The sequence below is a fragment of the Anolis carolinensis genome, chromosome 4 (assembly GCF_035594765.1).
Source record: "Anolis carolinensis isolate JA03-04 chromosome 4, rAnoCar3.1.pri, whole genome shotgun sequence".
Lineage (NCBI taxonomy): Eukaryota > Metazoa > Chordata > Lepidosauria > Squamata > Dactyloidae > Anolis > Anolis carolinensis.
The window spans coordinates 73,249,254-73,269,856 of record NC_085844.1 but is presented as its reverse complement, the minus strand read 5'-3'; the positions used below and the strand labels follow the sequence as shown (position 1 = coordinate 73,269,856).

The window sequence follows — 20,603 nt, the reverse complement described above, 5'->3', positions numbered from 1 at the left end:
GAAGCTGTCTGAAAATGTTTTTGATGTTTCCACTAAGGAAGGATTTGCCTGTGAGAAACATACTTTGGAATGTTGCAAGAGTCCAAATAAACAGCAAGAGTGTGGGTGGAGAAAAAGTGACTTTCAGAACAACAATACAGTTGCCATTTTTCATGGCATTTATTTCCATGGAGCTTGCCGGCACTTGGTGCAGATGACTTGCTATAACTCATTCTGAGCTTGTTGTTTTGCTGAAATCCATGAAAAACAGTGATGGAAAGACTTGCATTGTCTTATAGTGTATCTACATTACATACAACAGTCTGACACCTCATTAACAATTATGACTTCACCATATAGGATGCAGGGGTTTGGCAAAATATAAGAACTCTTGTACACAGTATCAGAGCTCTTTAGTAAAGGTTTACAAGTACTTCACCAAACTACAAATCTCAGGTTTTCAAAGTATTGGTTTTTTTTTCTGTAAAAATGTTTTCATTTTAAAGTTTCATTCGTATATAATTGTTTAAAGCAATGAACTTCTGAGCATGCTCTTGAATCAATTACATGTTTTGGGCAACCTTGTCTGCTAAATGACCAATGTGTTGTGATAAGACAAATCCTCCAATAGTCAAGGGGCTCATTTTCTATTGTCACAAAATCACCATCTTCCTTATCTTTTTGATATTTGAGCTCCTCCAAAAAGCCTTTGCAATAGAAAAGACTTGGGCACCTGCTAAGATGTATACATTGCATGGATCTATCAGTGAGGGAGGCTCACTGAGATTCTCTTATAACAGGCTTCCCCAAGATCTTGTGCTGGCTTTAAAAGTGAAGGACTAGAGAATGAATGATTATTTCTTGTTGTGACAGGGAGTGGAAGTTGCCACTGCGAACAATGAGTGAAATGAAAGCTAACTCCTATCAACAGGATCCACAAAAGTTGAACAACCTCAAATCAAGAGCTGTTAAAACAATGGTTCTCAACCTGTGGGTCCCCAGGTGTTTTGGCTTACAACTCACAGAAATCCCATCCAGTTTACCAGCTGTTAGGATTTCTGGGAGTTAAAGGCTGAAAGATCTGGGGACCCACAGGTTGAGAACCACTGTGTTAGAAAGAATGGCGTAGAAAATGTTGTGTGTGTGTGTGTATGACTTTTTTCATGAAAAGTGTATCTGTGCCTTCAAATTCCCCATTGACTTATGGTAACTCCATGAATGCCATAGGGTTTTCTTAGGCAAGTAATATTCAGAGGTGATTTTACCAGTTCTTTCTCTGCAATATAATCTATGCTCTTTGTGTGCATTGGTGATTTCCCATTCAATAGTAACCATGGCTGATCCTACTTAGCATCTAAGATCAGATGTGATCTAATGTCTTTAGGGTATTTAGGCCAGGTTTCATGAAATACACTAAGAATAATATTGCGTAAGACTTGTTCTCTCCCTCTCTTAATGTTGTATCATAACTCTGACTCTGATATAATATATCTCATTGTATAATATTTGCTAACAAAAATTAAGAATATTACAGGTGACATAAAGAAAGTTGTTAGTCCTGCCTCTTTTGTTCTTGTGTAAAACTAAGATGGTATATTTCTGTTACAGTTTTGGTTTAGATTTAGCCTCAACTGGATTTATAAATAATGCTAACAATGAAAGAAAGAAAGAAAGAAAAAACACCATAATTTCAAGCCTTCCAAAGCTGTATTTCTGTAACTGAGTTATACATCGGCATGAAAGAGAAAGAAAACCCATTGATAAAACCCAATTCCCGAAAGAGTCTTTTCATACTGATTCCATTTGAGGTTTGAGATTCCTTTGTTTGAAAGAGCACCCTAAGGAAGAATTTCCTAATTCTTAATTCTTTCTTAGTATGTCTTGATAGCTCTTTATCTTATGTACATATATATAACTACCACTGAAGTGAATGGTTTGGCTACATGGTTTCTCTCCCCATTAAATATTTTCTTGAAAGTTTATAAAGGAAGTACCACCGTGACTCTCGTCCGGAAGTGCTTAATATTCTGCCTGAAAACTACTTAGTGCAGGTGTTTCCCCAAACTAATATTATATATAGACTTAAAACTTGTGTGGGTGGTTAATATTTGCTGCTTTCAGTTTCAGCTGGGTCAGCACCGGTTTTCCCCCCATGATGATGCCGTGGGTAGTAAATGCACAAAACAAAACAGCAGTAACATCCCTTGATTTTTGCACATAGTCATTGATCTATCAGTGATTATTTTGTCCACGACTCACTTGACCAGCACTGTATTGAGCAACCCTAAAGTCAACCTGATCAGATATGAAAGGCTTCGGTTGATCCAATGGGCATTGGAGCCAAATGGGATTTGACCTTCTGGCCCAAGGTCTTCTCCTATGGCTTACTTGTACAGTAGACTGTGTTGGGGAGAAGCTCAACCTGAAACTGTGGGGGAAGGCCTTCCTTATTGATCCATGGGTCACTTGTGGTCTAATCTATAACTTTAATCACAACACTAGACGAGCTCTCAACGTATTTTAAACATCTTTTCTTTCACGTTTCCTTTTATTTTCAATATTAAAAATTGCCAAGAACCTATCAACAATCGATAAATATGAAAAGCTATTTTGGACTATCTCCAGTACCCCCAACATGATCACTAGCCATTCTGATTAGGAAATTATGGGAACTACAGTCCAAAAAAACTTTGCCAAGTTCTGGGAAATTGATGGGACTTACTTCTGGGTAGTTATACACTGGGGGTGACATTCTTAGAAAATTAGGACATTCAAGCCACTGAATGCTCAGGTCTATTTTTCATAACGATGCTCTTTTTTGTGGATAGATTCCTAACCAGTCTTCTTATTGAATAATCACTGGTAAAATTACACACATCACTATATCCCCATTGACTTATCTACTTTTGTAGAAGATGCATATTTGGTCCTTTGACTTTGCCTGGAGATTCAGTTGCAAAACCTTGTGGTATTATGTTATCCTTAAGTCTGAGCTCCCTGATGTTATTCCCAAACCTCATGTCTGTTATGAAAACATGTGTAATCTTTCTTGAATTACACATAATGCCTTTAAAATCCTTTCCAATCCATTCCCCCTGTAAACTCTATATTACTGTAGTATGCAGACGTGAACCTCAAATGATGTAACTTGGGGGACCTAGTGGTCTTACAAGCAAATGAACTCGTTTCCATTTGGGATGAGATGAAGATGCAGCCTGAGAGTACATGTTTTCAGAGAAATTTGTAAATGTGCTGGAGAAATCTCTCCATGGGCCACACACATCTTTCCTTTTGGCAGTCAAAGTATTCTAAAACTGTTGTAGAGATTTGGAGAAATACTGAAAACCAATCTCTTAACTATGTTGGTGGAAGAACACAGTGCTGATGTACCAACTTCATTTCCTGCTTCCCAAGTATTTAGTAAAAATGTATTCTTCTAATGAAACTTTTGGGAGAGCACTGCTATGAGATGGCAGACTTGGAAAAGTTTGGGGGTGACAACTCCCACAGTTATTTAGAGTTGTAATACAAAACTCCTTCAAACTCTAGAGGAATTGCATACAGTTCAATGACAGAATATGCTTTGCATACAGAAGGCCCTAGGTCAATTCCTGCAACCGAATTTTTTTTTTTTAAAAAAAAGAGATTAAGCAATCATGTGATAGGAGAGATTTCCCCCCTTAGATCCCGTTTCCAGCCAGTGCAGATAATACAAAGACAAAAGGGCTATGTAAAATATAATTTCCTTGTAGCCCTGGTAGAAAATATTTACCTTGAAACAATAACACACAAAGTAAATGAAGACACTGTATTGGAATGAGTGGAAAGAGTACTGAGAGACCCCAAGTTGATGTTTCCCCCCTATGTTTAGTAATACTGTTATTCTTATTATTAATTATAATTAGCCCTCTTATGCTTATATCTCCAAAGTTGATTTATGAATTTTGAGCCACTTCCTAGAGCACTGTTTTAAACAGCTTTCTTCATCTGATCTTATCTTTCTTGGGACATTTTACTTAACAGAGACACAAAGAATATTCAGCAAGATCAGCTAGATGTATTTTACTGGAACACATTAGCATTACTGTATATGCTATTTCAAATCAACATTCTCAGCTATACATAAATGTGGATATGAATTTTGAAAAAGATGCTCATTTGTCACCTGAACATGAAGGGGACAATAAAGAACTGAAAGCAATAATTTAGAACAAATATGGCAATTGTTAAGATTCGCAGGGTCTGTTTAGTTTTACTAGGATCTAGAAGTCCATTCATTACAGCCATGGGCAAAAGAGTGAGTCACAGTGATGGTGAACAGAGTGCATTTGAATACATGCTCAGAACAGGGATTTGTTGTTAGTTCCACAATTCAGCTCACAGACCTTTCCGAATGAACATTTTTATTTTCACAATTGCATTGCAGAGGTGACATTTTGATCAAGATCACAGTCCTTTCATGGAAAAATCTCAGGAGACTTTATGTTGTTGTTAGTTGAGAATTAGAAATTTTTGTGAACTACCTCAATTGACCAAGACAACTGCTATCAGATCTTGTCTCATCTTCTGTCCATAAATTTGAAAAGTTACTTTTTAGACTACAGTTTCTGAAATCTACAAGTCATATCAATTGATGATGTTTTCTAGAGGGTTTGGGGTGTTATAGTCCTTTAAAAAAGGAATGTTTCTAAACTCTGTTTCTGCCCACTCTTGCACCAAAGACAGTTTTCAAAGATTACTTCTTTAGTTTTACTAGAACTTAGTCATTATGTATCTAAAAGACAACCATCAGAAAGAATTTAGTAGTGTGTTATGGCTCTGTTAACCGGAGAGCTCAGAAGTCTCAGACCAAGGTGTGAAGCAACCCTAAAGATGGCTCTACACTGCCATATCCAGTTTCTGAATCCAGATTATCTGCTTTGAACTTGATTATATGAGCCTACATTGCCATATAATCCAATTCAAAGCAGATAATCTGGATTCAAAAACTGGATTATATGACAGTGTAGATGGGGCCTATGGAAGCAATTTGCTGAGACCAAACACGGTTCAAGGTTGTGACTAAATTCAATTTTGTTAAGGTTTCCTGTCAATGCTGCAATGACTCCCATACAATAAAAGAAGGATAAAATGTAATTAAATTAATAAATTGCACCGATGACATTCCATCCTCATTGGAAGCTTTTTGCAGCACAAGTTTCTTTGCTGACTTTTCTAATAAAAATTCAAACAATTTTTTTCCATATTTGGAATGGAGACTAAAACATTTCATACAAATACTTTTTTTTTTTTGGTAAAGACATGGGTTTAGCCCCTCAGAAATGAAAGGCAGGAATGCATTGTGCTAATCACAGAAAGCCAACTGGTCATGCTTGGTTCAAGATGTGAACCAAGAAAGTTTGTTATCCATGCCAATTTTCTATATTTTTAAATAGACACACACACGCACAGTAACACAAAGTTGCCAAGTAAATGTACAGTCCCCTATGCTTTTCTTCATCTGCCAAAAATAATCTGTACTTCATACTTTCTCTCAAAAACCAATCTGGTTTTTGACTGTCAACAGCCATGCTTTATAATAGTAGGAATTCTGTATTTTTGTCTAATTTAGATTTAAAGAGGCTTCCTCTGAATAAACAGGGGGTATTACCATTGAGCATAGGCCTGTTTTACTGCTTCATGATAAATAACATATACAGTAGAGTCTCACTTATCCAACATAAACGGGCCAGCAATAAGCTAATATGTTGGATAATAAGGAGGGATTAAGGAAAAGCCTATTACACATCAAATTAAGTTATGATTTTACAAATTAAGTACTAAAACATAATGTTTAACAACAAATTTGACAGAAAACGTAGTTCAATACGTAGTAATGCTATGTAGTAATTACTGTATTTACGAATTTAGCACCAAAATATCACGATGTATTGAAAACATTGACCACAAAAATGCGTTGGATAATCCAGAACGTTGGATAAGCGAGTGTTGGATAAGTGAGACTCTACTGTATTGTAAAAATATCTTATATTACCACATATATACATACACATATATTATGTATATATGTGATACATGTCATATATAGTCATATGGAGGAGGGAACAAGCTTGTTTTCTGCTGCCCTGGAGACGAGGATGCGGAACTTCCTCACTATGAGAACTGTGAGCAGTGGAACTCTCTGCCCCGGAGTGTGGAGGAGACTCCTTCTTTGGAGGCCTTTAAGCTGGATGGCCATCTGTCGGGGGTGCTTTGAATGCAATTTTCCTGCTTTTTGGCAGGGGGTTGGAGTGGATGGCCCACAAAGTCTCTTCCAACTCTATGATTCTATATGTTAAAGGTAAAGATAAAGGTTTTCTCCTGACATTAAGTCTAGTCATGTCCGACTCTGGGAGTTGGTGCTCATCTCCATTTTTTAAGCCGAAGAGCCGGTGTTTTCCATAGACACCTCCAAGGTGACGTGGCTGGCATGACTGCATGAAACGCTGTTATCTTCTCACCAGTGCGGTACCTATTCATCTACTCACATTTGCATGTTTTCGAACTGCTAGGTTGGCAGAAGCTGGGGCTAACAACGGGAGCTTACTCCACTCCCCAGATTCAAACCGCTGACCTTTCAGTTAGCAAGTTCAGCGGATTAACCTGCTGTGCCACTGGGGGCTCCTATATGTTACATAATATATAATACATACCTCTCTTGCACTATTCATGAGTGTTTCATACCCACTGTGTAGATAATTTGCATTATTTTAGCATCAACAGCCAGCAGTCACTGACGTTATGGATTTTTCTGAAACCACCATGTTCTGGTTCATGCAAATTCTTGGTTGAGACAATGTGATACCTAGGAGTCTGGCTGCTCCAGGCATATTAGAGCTGTATTTTCCTGCTCAATAAATCTTTAATCAGAATTGGTCAACAATATGAAGAGCAGAAGAGTGGATGCATTCCTGGATCAATATGGTTAGCCCATGTCACATATTTTGCTGCCTGTGCTATCTGTTTTTACTATATAGTTCTCTGTTCTTCCCAACTTTTAAGTTTCAACTTGGTTATCCATCCCCTTCTGTCTTCCAAATTGCCTTATCTTGTCTGGGTTCTTCTGAACTTTCTCACATCCTCTGACATTCCATGCACTGTTCTGGAGGCCAATTTCCTGAATTTAGTCACTACTAGCTCTTATTATTACAAGGTTGCTTGTTTCCTGGTGATACTTTGCCTCATTTCCCTGCCCTCCAAAGGAGATTATTGGCCTGGATCCAGAAGGAACTGATCTTGTCTCATCTCTCATCCTCAACATGCCCAAGGACACCAACTACTTGAAATTTCAAATGCATTCCCGAACAGAAGTGCTCGCATTTCCTCCCACTAAAGCCAGCGTCCGCCCAAGATATCCTGATCCACTCTTCATGAAAGAGAATGCCTCTAGAACGACTGTTCTTTGCTACATCTGCAAGCCTTACGCAATGGATAGGGATGGCCAAAATCTTGATGAAAAGAGACAAGGCCTCTCACCGGCCCCACCTTGGCTAGTGGCCGATTTTTAGAAAAATAATTTCTCCAGAAGCATTTTTGTTAAGACAGGCCAGGTCGTTAGAGTAACGGGAGTTTAAGCAGCTCCCACAGTGGCTGTGGACGGCTCTGCCAACACCGCGCAGCTCTCCAGTGACACTCCCCAGAAATATTTCAAACGAATATCATATTCCAGTGTTGAATGCAAGCATCTGAACAATGCTTTCTCAGGAAAGAAGGCTCTGCTTCTGCACAATGTAAATTTCTTTTGGCAATGGCCCAGGCTTAGAAGCAAACAAATGTTACTATAATTTATGCACAGCAGGGCCTTATCCACCAAGCATATGATTATGAGCAGTTCTTAAATATCCTGTCTGTTTCAAATAGCATTATGGAAGAACGTAAACCAAAGCATGGAAGAGACTCTTGGTTGCCTTCCCACTTATATGCGGGAGAGGCATTTTGGACTATGTATAATAGCATTCACCAAGGTAAAGGTTTTCCCCTGACGTTAAGTCCAGTCGTGTCTGACTCTGGGGGTTGGGGCTCATCTCCATTTCTAAGCAGAAGAGCCAGCGTCGTCCGTAGACACCTCCAAAGTCATGTGGCTGGCATGACTGCATGGAGCGCCGTTACCTTCCCGCCAGAGCGGTACCTATTGATCTATTCACATTCGCATGTTTTCAAACTGCTAGGTTGGCAGAAGCTGAGGCTAACTGCAGGAGCTCACCTCGCTCCCCAAATTCGAACCACTGACCTTTCGATCAGCAAGTTCAGCAACTCAACGGTTTAACCTTCTGAGCCACTGGGAGCTAGTAACACTAGTAACAGTAAATGTTGTAATAATAATAATAATAATAATAATAATAATAATAATAATAATAATAATAATAATTTATTTATATTTCACCCTGTCTCCCGGAGGGACACAAGGTGGATTCCAAACATAAAAGGCAAACATTCAGTGCCCGAACACGACAACGATATACCCATAATAACGAAAATTGACAACCCAACATATAAAAACAAATTATGACTTAACAACTAAAATTAAATGAAAAACACAACCTGTTATATCAGACAAAAAGCAAAACATCAAAACATCAAACAGAAGCCTTTCTTTGGGGGAAAATAGATCAATCATTGCTCAAGATGTCTATTGAGCTGGTGGGGCGAACAGGGCATGGATACCGATGATAGCTATTAATTCGAGGAATAATGGCAGTATTACCATCTTTTCTGCCTCCTCCTCCTAAGCCAGTGAGCAAGTGGTCAAGAACATTTACATTATAACATTTACATTATAACATTATAATGTGATTTTATTTGTTTATGATTTGTTTTTATTGTTGTGTTTTATATTGCTTGTTGCCTGGGCTTGGCCCCATGTAAGCCGCCCCGAGTCCCCTCGGGGAGATGGGGCGGGGTATAAAAATAAAATAATAATAATAATAATAATTACATTTTCATTTATTTCCATTTCCCGCACTCTGAGAGAATGACTTTGCATGGCTGATTAGGGTTTTGAACCATGGTCTCCAGTGTTCTAGCCCAACATTCAAACACTAAAAACATACTGTGGTTATACCAAATGAATATTAATAATACAGAGCTATACAATTTAATGAACACGCAAATGCTGTTGACACAAGCCCTCCAAACCAGGTCCAAGAGACATGACAGACTGAAAGTAAATGTTCCATCTTGTGAAACCTCTGCTTCCACGATTTCATGAGAAAGCTGGTAGCTGCAGCAAAAAAGAGATTTTAATATGGCGACCTGCCCTAGTGTGGTTTCATTTAATGGCCCCACCACTCACTTATAGATATTAAGATCCATTAAAGGTTTGACCCTAATGAATTACGTGACTTCTTTCTTTCCACATACCTCTACCCATCTTGTCTAATTGCCCTTCTCACTGTCAGTGGCCCAGTCATGTTTCACAACAATAATATATAGATTTTCAAGCATTGTTATTAATGAGGGATCCTTAACCTGGGCATGCAGCCAGCTTTACTAAATATTTCCATGAGGAAAGCCTTTTGTTTTCCTCCAGAGCTGCTAGACTAGGTCAAAAGGGAGGAAAAGTAGGTGGTGGGCTGGTAGGCGTGGGGGCTCAAAAGCCACTCCAATGTGTTGACACAGTATCACTGGGCTTTGTAGAGTACCTGCTTGTTGTTCTAATGACATCTGGACTACTGGAAATCAGTGAACATTCTCAGAAGTTTTAAAAAAGGCATAATTGTAGCAGCAGCAGACTAAACTTAATGCCTTGGAAGGCAATCCCCTTTAATCACAAAGCCGAGGTGAATGAAAAGGGATATATTTCAACGCAAGAATAATTCTGTCTGGTATAGTTCCTGTTCAAATAAACTGTATGAGCAAATCATATGCATTTCAAATTTATATATAAATTTAAAATACATATACACATACACACGTTCTCTCCTCTTGAGGCAACAGAATTTAATATATGCTATATAGGAGAAATATGGACATGTCTGACATCTAACAGTTCAACAGTGTAAGCAATTCATGGGAAGGACATTAGCAATAGCTCATATTACCTCCATAAGTCCCAACGTTTACTGCAAAAAGTTATTTTTAAGAGACACCTTTTAAATGGCTGGTTAGGCTGAAGCTTTCAATAACACTTTGCCTGTGGTTTTGACTTTTTTAACATACTTACACAAGAGTTTAATACTCCCAACTTACGTTTTATTTTTGTAAGAAAGCAGTTGAAATGTATGCATTCATGGGCAAAGTGCTATAAAACTCACAGCTGTGTAGAGACAATTACAAGGGGCAAACCCCCGGCTGGCACTGAAAAAGAAGCTGATGAGGTGCTTTGGATAGCTGCTGTCAGTCACAGTTCAAAAACCCAGACACCTCTTTGTTCATAGTATATACCTCTCTATAAGATATATAAAAGATCCGGATAATGCTATCGAGCCAAGCCCTTTCTCCAATGAAAAGGAAGACCTAAAGGCACAGCACAACGAGACAAAGCATCTTAGTTTTTAAATTCCATTTCCCAAAGTTGTTTCATGTAACTCTGGGTCGGTTTTTGGGAACAAGTGGGGCACACAGACTCTTAGTCTGGCCTGAAGATTATGGATTTAGGTAACTGCAGGTGCACTTCATACCTTCAGAGCACTACTGTGGAATTGGATGGAATTGCTCCAGAGTTATGGGCTGACACTACTAAAAGCTATGACCTCAGATACACAGTTAATCTCACTGCAAGGAAATGGCATTTATACCATAGTCTTAAAAACAACCCAGATTTAGGTATTCCTGAGCCAGTTCAGATCAATTGAGATCAGGAACTCCCTGCTGGAATTTGGCTTCAGTCTGGATATAACCTCACATAGGAAAGAACCATCAGCCTGATAATTCTAGAGCATGGTTTTCTTCAAACAGAAAAGGGAGAGCATATATTGTCCACTTTACAAGTTTTCCTTTTTAAAAAATTAGTATCAGAATGACTATACAATAGATTGTAAAAACGTTTTTCTAATCCTTACTGACATTTAATAATCTAGGGTCAATATCAGTTTAATGTCATCCTGGTTTGGAAATTTGTTCCCAGTATCCAGTGGTGACATCTATGTTCTCATGGCTGTGCATTGTCAGAGCCAGTGCAAGGGTAGTATCCACCAGTTTCCCTTGTGCAAGTGGTTACACAGGGGCAGCAAGTGAGTTTGATGCTACAAGGACTGTAAAATATTTCTTGGTTTTACAGTAGAGTCTCACTTATCCAACACTCATTTATCCAACGTTCTGGATTATCCAATGCATTTTTGTAGTCAATGTTTTCAAAACATCGTGATATTTTTGTGCTAAATTCGTAAATACAATAATTACAACATAGCATTACTGCGTACTGAACTACTTTTTCTGTAAAATTTGTTGTATAACATGATGTTTTGGTGCTTAATTTGTAAAATCATAACCTAATTTAATGTTTAATAGGCTTTTCCTTAATCTCTCCTTATTATCCAACGTATTCGCTTATCCAACGTTCTGCCGGCCCGTTTACGTTGGATAAGCGAGACTCTACTGTACTATCTTTCTTCAACTGAAGAGGACTCTGTGGGCCTTTCCAGACAGGGCCCAAAATGCAGGACCTGTCGGACTTTTACCTGAGGCATCCAAACGATGCCTCAGGTAAAAGTGAAGTAATTCAAGACACAGCAGGTAAACCTTGCTTTGTCCCAAATTACTTTGATACTTCATTAGACCTGGGCCTTCCTGAAAAAGCTGAGTCAAATGGATTATAGGGCCAGTGGGGACTGACCCATGGGACTGTTTCTGCAGTCCTGGGATCATTACCCACAGCCCACCTTGGTCCTTTGGGCTTTCAAAAGTCCAGAGAATTGAGGAGGGCACCCACCCACCCACCCCATCCCCAATCCCTCCAATAAAGCCTAAAATTGCCCCCACGCGCCTCCTGGCATGTCATTTGTACGCTCCAGAGAGGTCTTGTGGCAGCACTGTAAGTTTTTTTTTTTATTTTCTTTTAAGGCTTTTGGGATTTTTGGGGGGGGGGGTGGCCCCATTCTAATGGAGTAGTTACTGTGCTGGGATAAGGACCACCCCCGGGAAAGCCTGGGTCTTTTGGGTGCCCATGGGGACTTAACTCCATGATGAAGCAGGTTTCTTAAACCCGCTTTGTTGTGGGTGTATACCTTGTATGGAAGCGCCCTGTATTGGCCAAACCTCTGAAAGGATAGAGTTCAATCTACAGCTCCTGTTTAAATTAAAGCAACTGCAGGAAGAACTGTAATAAAACAGAAGAGTGGATTTACCAGAATAGCAAATAAATTATTTATCCCTTTGATTACACAAGAGATTGTGCAAACATCCCCACAACTACTTGCACTACCACTTTCACAGCTGTATGACCAACTGCTTGCAAAAACACTGTGTAAGCCAACATAACAATGGTAACACATATGCTATTCCTCATGAAAAGGGATGAATTTTCTGTGTCTCATTTAGCTCTTTAGGCGCAGATCCTCAGCACACGTATTTAGAAATTACTCCATAGCTTCCACAGTACTTATTAAATGTATGTGTATTTGGTGTATCTTCTCAAACAACTTTTGTTTGCAGTTGAAATACACTTTATCCCTCAAACTTAAAATAAATGTCCAGGTTGTAGAAACCGATGTCAAACTGCTAGTCAACCAAAGGTCAGGACATTTAATTAAATCTTTTAGAAGAGGAATAGCCATGAATGCCTTTCATGGTTGTAATTTTTGGTTGTTGTTTTTGTAAAACATTATTTGTTATCAGCCTAGTCAAAGAAACACTGGCTAATAATATCTTCCCTGTGAAGAAAAGTTGGCTCATCCATTACTTTCCAGGAGTCTCTTCCTGTTGAAGCTGATGTGTTCCCTTGTCACTTACAAAGATAACATTTGTTGATAACCTCCACTAACTCTTTTGATGTTTTTTTATGGAAGGAAATAACTTCACAATTGAATGTCTTTGTGGTGTAGGAATCAAAATATACAGAAGGAACATTAATAAGATTAATAAGCTTTTTTATTATGTGACCTCCCTCTGATACTGAGATGACCGACATTACCTTTCAAAAAGAGATGTTAAAGAGTTTTGGTACATGCCCTGTGATGTTTAGACAGAGGAATAAAAAGGGCATGTTTGGCAGCATCCCAAAACCTTCAAACATAATACGTAGTCATTATTCTATTGGGAAAGGCTCTGCAGATCTAGGATTCTTTTTAGAAATGCTTTAGAAAAGAGAAATGATGTATTATGTTGATTTGCACATAGGTGGATACAGTTCTTTATATGTAGAAGTAGAACATTTTGCTGCAATTTTGTAAACAAATATTAAACATTTCCAGCCTTAGGGGGAAGATTTCAGAGAGCTGCTATTTTCCTGCTTCCAACTTCCAAATCGCTATGTCGTTTAAGAATAAAATGAAGAAAGAAAAATATCATTTTGTGTGGAATGAATACATTAAATTGGTAACTTGTAATATTTTTGGCATAAAAACGCTGACACTCTTGACCTAGAAGTATCAAGGGCTTTCTTTTGTTTTTCTTTTTTGGTTAATTTAATTGCACAAATGCATTAATTTTTAATTTTACAGTGTCTACATGAGCACCATATTAATACAAATAAAAGAGAAGTCTGGTATTAGTTATGTAACATTTTTATCAACTGAATTTATTTGGGATCATTTTCAGATTTGTAATGTATCTGAATAGGGTATTGTAAAAATTCTGTAGCCAGAGAACAGTAATATTGCTAGTCAAGCTATAAAATGGGACTTCAGCCGGGGGGCATGCTATTTAAATTAGGAGAGAGTACTTCAACCAGGCTAAGGAAAGTTACAATAAATTGCCATTTGCAACTTGTTTCCCAATAAGTCAATCATGTGTACAGTTTCACTGAAACAATTAGGTAGAAAACAAGGGCTGTTCAAAGGTATTACAGTGTGTTAAATTATGCTGTACGTTCTTATTGAAAGACCCCTATTAACTGCAAAAGGCAAAAGTTCATAAGAACTACCAGCACTATATCATAATTCAATGAGGTAATACAATAAAATTCCAGATTTCACTCTTTATTACACTAAACCAATCTTAGGGAGTTTGACAAGCTCACTATAGTGGTTTAACTTCCCGGTGGTGAATGGAGAACAAAGATATAAATATACATATCTTAACTTTTTAATCAAAAAGCCAGCTACAAATTTACAATAAGGGATCTTGGGTTTTGTGTGTGTTTGAGGGTTGGGGTGGGCAGCGAGCCTGAACTTCAAGTGCCAGAAAATGTGAAATGTCACAGTATGGTTTCTTCCACTTTGGACTTTCTTTTCTGACACAAAGCAGTCTAGCCACTTAATTCATTAGTGGATTTGTGTGTATATTCTATTGCAACAAATGAGAGCGTGGGGGTCAATTCCAAATTAGTGCCATTCTACAAGTTAGTGGCATCGGCAGAAGCCAAGACCATTTGGTTAAGATTACTGCATTGTAGCTACTGGACATACAAATATTCCATTTAGAATATACACCTTAGTTATTGCTGATGACCATGAAGAAATCTGTCCCATCCACACAAATGTCACTTGAGCAGAATTCTGCACCATTTCACAAGGATGTTAATTGGCAGGGTTTTTTTTGCCACTGGAATGCTTAAGGAGGTTAAAAAACTCAATGGCACATCAAATGGCTGAACACAACCTCTACATCTGCAGAAAACTTACCATCATCCAGGTATAACTGGTCCAATTCCTCAGGTTCTCGCTTGACCGTTACAGGAATAGGGGCCAAATTATGATTATTGTCCTCATGCAACTCGGGCAACGACAGTGGCTGATCTGCTGGAGATTCAATTCTTTGCACATTCGGCAGTTGCTGCTGACCCATTATGGATGAGTGAGTTGGACTGCAGGACTGCAAATAAGTTGACTCTTGGGTTACAGATGGAACTGGAGAAGAGGGACTGTTGGGATAGAGTGTTTGTTGGTAACCAAGGGAACAGCTACTGCTCAGATGTTGACTCACCTGCGGCTGCAGCATGATGTGAGATGACTGATCTGGAGAGCTTGGGTGCACAACTATAGACCTTGGCACTTCCTGAATGGTGGGGACACCTCCAACGGTCTGCTGAAGTCCTAGGTGGTTGTGGCCTGGGTTGGTGATGCACTTGTAAGCAGGAGAGGAAAGATCGTGCAGCTTTGGGCTAGAGCTGGGAGACGATGACATCACAGTGTTTCTCTGCTGACAGGAAGTGAAGCCAGCCACAAGGCACGAGCCAGGATCAGGAGGCATCATGATCTGCTGGCTGTAGTACGGTTTGGAGAGAGGGCTTAATCCTTGGTTCCTTGGTCCACAGATTTGAGCTAGCTCATAGTCATCAGTGGGTTCTGCTTTTATAATTGGAACTGTTGAAAGAAAGAGAAAAAAGTGCTTTGAATAAACACGGAGTTGCACATTGGTATGATCAGGTTGGCTTGTGGCTAGGATACCCTTTGCAAAAACAAACAACGTCTTGAATAAGACTCTGTGTGTCCTTTGCCTGGTTCTCCCACCCCATAAAAAATATGAATGAGTCATCCACACAAGAAAGTCACAGCTGGTTCTAATATTGAAAAAGACTATTTTCTTTGGACTCTCTTCTCGCTCTAATGTGCTATAAAAATCTATTTGCAAATAGCTGCACTGCACTAGAAGCCCTGGACCCAAGGGCTCTATGGATTTGTAGTAATCAAAGGAAAAATTTTGAACTTGGATGTACTACTGCATGTCTAGTGCTACTGATGGCCCATTTGATAGATGTCTGCACAATGGATAAATTCAAGCACAAGGATTCAGGGAAAGGGCTTTCAGAGTTCACCAAAACAAAACTTCAGGGAGAGCACTGAGCTTATGAAATGATGGCATTTCATCATAAGGCCTTTTCTTAAGTAACCTGAAAACTAACATTCTCTTTTCTTTAAAAAGAACCATAGAAAATACAGTGGAACAGTGTGTCTGCACCTCATTTCTGTAGCTTACACAAAAGCAAAGAGGAATTGCTGCAAGGAATATCCAAATTACCATTTAATCTATAAAGAAAATCAGAAACATTTATGGAAAAAACTGGCTACTATCCCCAACTGCTCTTCTTTTTTCTACACCACGCATTTCTTTACAACACTAACTGTTAATCAGGGTAGAGATCACAGTCTGTAAAAATGACAAAAAGGGAAGACTAGGTTTATAATTATGGAGAAAGCTTTCAACATTTGTTGAGTAACAGTAATTTAGAGTGCAAGCCTTTCCACACTATAGAAAGACTTGTGTAAATTTTTGCTTTTCCTAATCTTGGCTATTTCAGTTGAGGACAAGTAGTTGTGCCCAACATTATGATAAACAACTTTACTCATAAATTATTAGCTAAATAGGGAACTAATGTAGTGAAGTAGTTTGAGTATTGGACTAGTACTCAAAGAGACCAGCATCTGAATCCCCATTTGGCCATGGAAATCTACTGGAAAACCTTGGGCAAATCACACTTTCCTAGCCCCAGATATGGGGTGAGCTCCCATCTGTCAGCTCCACCTTCCCATGAGGGGACATGAGATAAGCTTCCCATAGGATGCTAACACATCCTATGAATTTCCCCCTCATATGTTTGCAAGTCTTTGCAAATCCTATACAAATATAATTATCTACTGTATATATAGAGAGATGTCTAGATAGATATATATGAATATAGATATGTAGGACTTGCAAATATTGCAGGGGAAATGCGCGCGCACACACAGATTTCTAGATAGATATAAACATAAATATATAGGGCTTGCAAATATTGCTGGTGGTGAAATGCACATATATAGAGAGAGGATTTGCAAACGTTTCAGGGGGAAATGCATATGTGAAATTAGTATATATAATTATATATCTATATCTAGCTCTGCATTGTTTATATAGGCACTGAATGTTTGCCAGTTACTATGTTGGAAACTGGCCTGAGTCCCCATGGGAGGTAGTACAGGGTACAAATGAAGTTGTTTATTATTATTATTATTATTATTATTATTATTATTATTATTATTATTATTTTATTGTTGATACCATATTGTTTTTGTTGACCCTATTTTTCCACTTACAGAGCAAGTTTACTGTTTTTCTTTGAAATACGGTAAATATTCAAAAACCTATAACCTACTGATGCCTTAATATAATTTCATTGGGATCTATTTTCATTTTGAAATTTACTAGTAGCTGCTGCATTTTCCACCCTCGGCTTATACTCGAGTCAATAAGTTTCCCCACTTTTTGTGGTAAAATTAGGTGCCTTGGCTTATATTAGGGTCGACTTATACTTAAGTATATACGGTAATTAACCATTACATTTTGATTCTATATGGACAACATAATGTGGGACCAGTCCGGAGTGGCAGTACTCCAGATTTGTTCCAGGGGTGGCTATACTGCCTGCTTTTATCTCGCTGCAACAGGATGGATTCAAGGCTGTCCAAATCAGAACTGGGCTCCACCAAACTTCCAGAATATTCCCTGAAAGTTCACTAGATTAATGTGGGGTAAATCAGTGTCAAGTGGCTTTACCCCACATTGGGGGCGAGAAAGCCCTGTTTGTCATGTGGACACCACAGAGCAACTCTCGCCCATCTCCAAGTATGTCATTCATGTAAATGGGCCCTCAGTCTAGCCTATTTGACAAAACTAGACTTTGAAAATTCACCTTTTCTACATGGGAAAGGGTTAATAATAAAGCCTTCTACAACAATGCAATTGCTGGAATTTTGTTCAAAATTCACTTGTTCACTTTGAATTTTAAAACAGAGGTGCCTTAGGTAGGATGGGAGGAAGCTTTTTTTCACAACTTTGGCCATCCCTGCAGCATACTAAAAATGCAGTAGGTTTTAATATAGTGTTCTTGGTGCTGTTAACAAACAATAATTCTCGACACTTCAAATTAATTGGACTCATATTTAACGCAAGCCAACAACATTGGTCTTAGACTGACAAATGTGTCATGCTGTCAGCCAATTCAGCATTAGAACCGCATGTTTGGAGCAGGACTAACTATAAATCAGTGGTGTCTTTGGTTCTTATTAAGAGGAGTCTGCATGATGACATCAAACTAAGACTGGCTGGATAAAGACAATGAGCCTCTGTATGACTTTTACAGGAGGAGAGAGAGTCATTTCAGTTATGTACACAGAAATGAAAGGCTCTGAACAGGTAAAATATTGGTATAGCAAATCTTGATGAAAAATTATGAATCATTTTTACAGCAGGAGCACAAGTGTGGTATTTCTTTCTTCGTTAACTTTCCTAAAGCTAGCTAGCTCTGCCATTTTCTCCCCATTTCAAAGTTTTATAATATATCTATTTGGGCTTGTGGCTGTTACGATGAATAAGAAATAAGGTATGCTTTTCAGCTATGATGCATAGAGCTGCCAATCGTCTTATTACTGGTGATCGTGTTGAGAAGACAACTACAAATTCTGTGTCCTACTGAAGCAACTGCTTTTATAGACAACAGCTGGGTCCATCAGCTATGTAACTTGCAATAAATACAGAGTTTGGAAGTTTATTATCTTTTGAAAACTACTTCAGTGGTCTTCGTCTTCCACATTTGCTAGGGAATTGTGAGAGTTGTAATCCAAAAATGTAACTTGCCAAGCTTTGAATAAACTAGTGAGGGAAGATGTAAGTATGATAACTGATCTTTTTCTACCTGTAAATATTGTCATTACAATCTATATATATAAAAGAGTGATGGCATCAGGGCAGCGGACAAAACAACAAAACTACAGGCCCCCCAACCTCGAAATTTGACAACACAACCCATCATCCACAGCTCTAGGTTGATACAACAAAAAGAAAAGAAAAATAAAGTCCTAATTAGAAGGAGAGGAATAATTGTTTTTATCCAATTGCTGCCAGTTACAAGGCTAAGTTCCGCCCACTTGGTCTCCTAGCAACCTACTCAGCCCAGGGGACAGGCACAAGAGTTTGGAAAGACCCCTAAGGGCCATCCAGCCCAACCCTTTCTACTATGCAGCAGGACACAATCCAAGCATTCACAACACATGGACAACATATAAATACTATACAATACTACGCAGGGACATAGACCCCCTCTACCCTCACCACTTTCACAGTACACAAACAACCAAATGCATACTAAACATAAAGACAACCATACAACAGACATTCAATACCACCACTACCTCAACAATTTCTCACCAACACCACTAGACAACGCCATAGCAACATGTGGCTGGGCACAGCTAGTTATTAATAAAAATGTATTTGTTCCAAAGTACATACTTCCATGGCTATAATTGGGATAAAATGCTATATTTTGCCTGTATTATCTTTTTCAACAAATTTAAAAAGTATGTTATTCTCAAGTAATTTAGATACTTAAGGTTTTACATTTACTGCCTCTTTCCATGTAATTCAGTTTTTGTGTGTGCCAGTAGTGACTTGAGAAACTGCAAGTCACTTCTGGTGTGAGAGAACTGGCTGTCTGCAAGGATGTTGCCCAGGGGACACCCGGATGTTTCCTTGTGGGAGGCTTCTCTCATGTCCCTGCATGGAGCTGGAGCTGACAGAGGGAGCTCATCCACACTCTCCCCGGGTTGGGATTCAAGCCAGCAACCTTCAGGTCAGCAACCCAACCTTCAAGTCATCAGTTCTGCTGGCACAAGGGTTTACCCACTGCACCACCGGGTTAATTCAGTTACGTGATGCTTCTCAGGTTTTGGCTTTTCAACAAATTTCAAATACCAAAGGAGACTGGATTCTCCAGATCTATGGATACTGAGGCTCTTTCAGAGGAAATCCCTGGAGCATTTGACTTGCTTATGTACAGCTAATAAAGCCAAAATATACATTAAAATGTTATTAGTTCTTAGAAGAGAGGATTCATTTTATGTCATAAGATATTAATAAGGTAACTCTGAAAGGGGTAAATTGAGTCCAAATTTCATTTTCTTCTGGAGAAACATTTCAAGACACAAGAAACAATTTATTGCTTCCTTCTTCTTCCGGCCTCCTTCCACCCAAAACACAAAATATTACTTGTTTCAGTTCTTCACTGTTTAGCTAATGTATCCTACTTGGTTGTCCCATGATTATTGCAGTTTTTTCTGATTTGCAAGGATGGTATACAATGGAAATAGGACTGAATGACTTAATAAAGCACAGGGGGCACCAATGGTCTGCTATGTTAGATTATTCTCCATCATCTTTCACTGAACCACAAGAGTTGGGAAGTGCTGCCGGGACCACCAACATCCTGTGTTGCAAGAGATTGCGACACAACCTCTGTTTAAAGAACTCCAATGAAAGATAGTCCACCACATTCTGAGTTGACCACAAAGTCAGCCTAGAGGATCTAGAGATTCTTACTAATTAAATCTGTGAATACCGTATATACTCGAGTATAAGCGGACCCAAATATAAGCTGAGGCACCTAATTTTACCACAAAAAACTGGGAAAACGTATTGATCTGAGTATAAGGTGAAGGTGGGAAATGCAGCAGCTACTGGTAAATTTCAAAAATAAATATAAAAATAGATACCAATAAAATTAAATTACTTGA

General features: G+C 38.6%; 1 protein-coding gene across 4 annotated transcripts in view; it reads right to left on the bottom strand.

The window, feature by feature from the left end:
* Positions 1–20,603, bottom strand: part of nfatc1 (nuclear factor of activated T cells 1) — a 180,228-nt gene that overhangs the window by 22,823 nt on the left and 136,802 nt on the right. For 2 of the 4 annotated variants that reach the window (XM_008108767.3, XM_008108765.3), the window contains exon 9: positions 14,082–15,419. In XM_008108767.3, coding sequence (XP_008106974.3) covers positions 14,686–15,419 — 734 coding nt within the window. In that variant the 3' untranslated portion in view covers positions 14,082–14,685. Of the gene's footprint in view, positions 1–14,081; positions 15,420–20,603 lie in introns of those variants that run through there. The other 2 variants (XM_008108766.3, XM_008108768.3) reach the window with 2 other exon arrangements.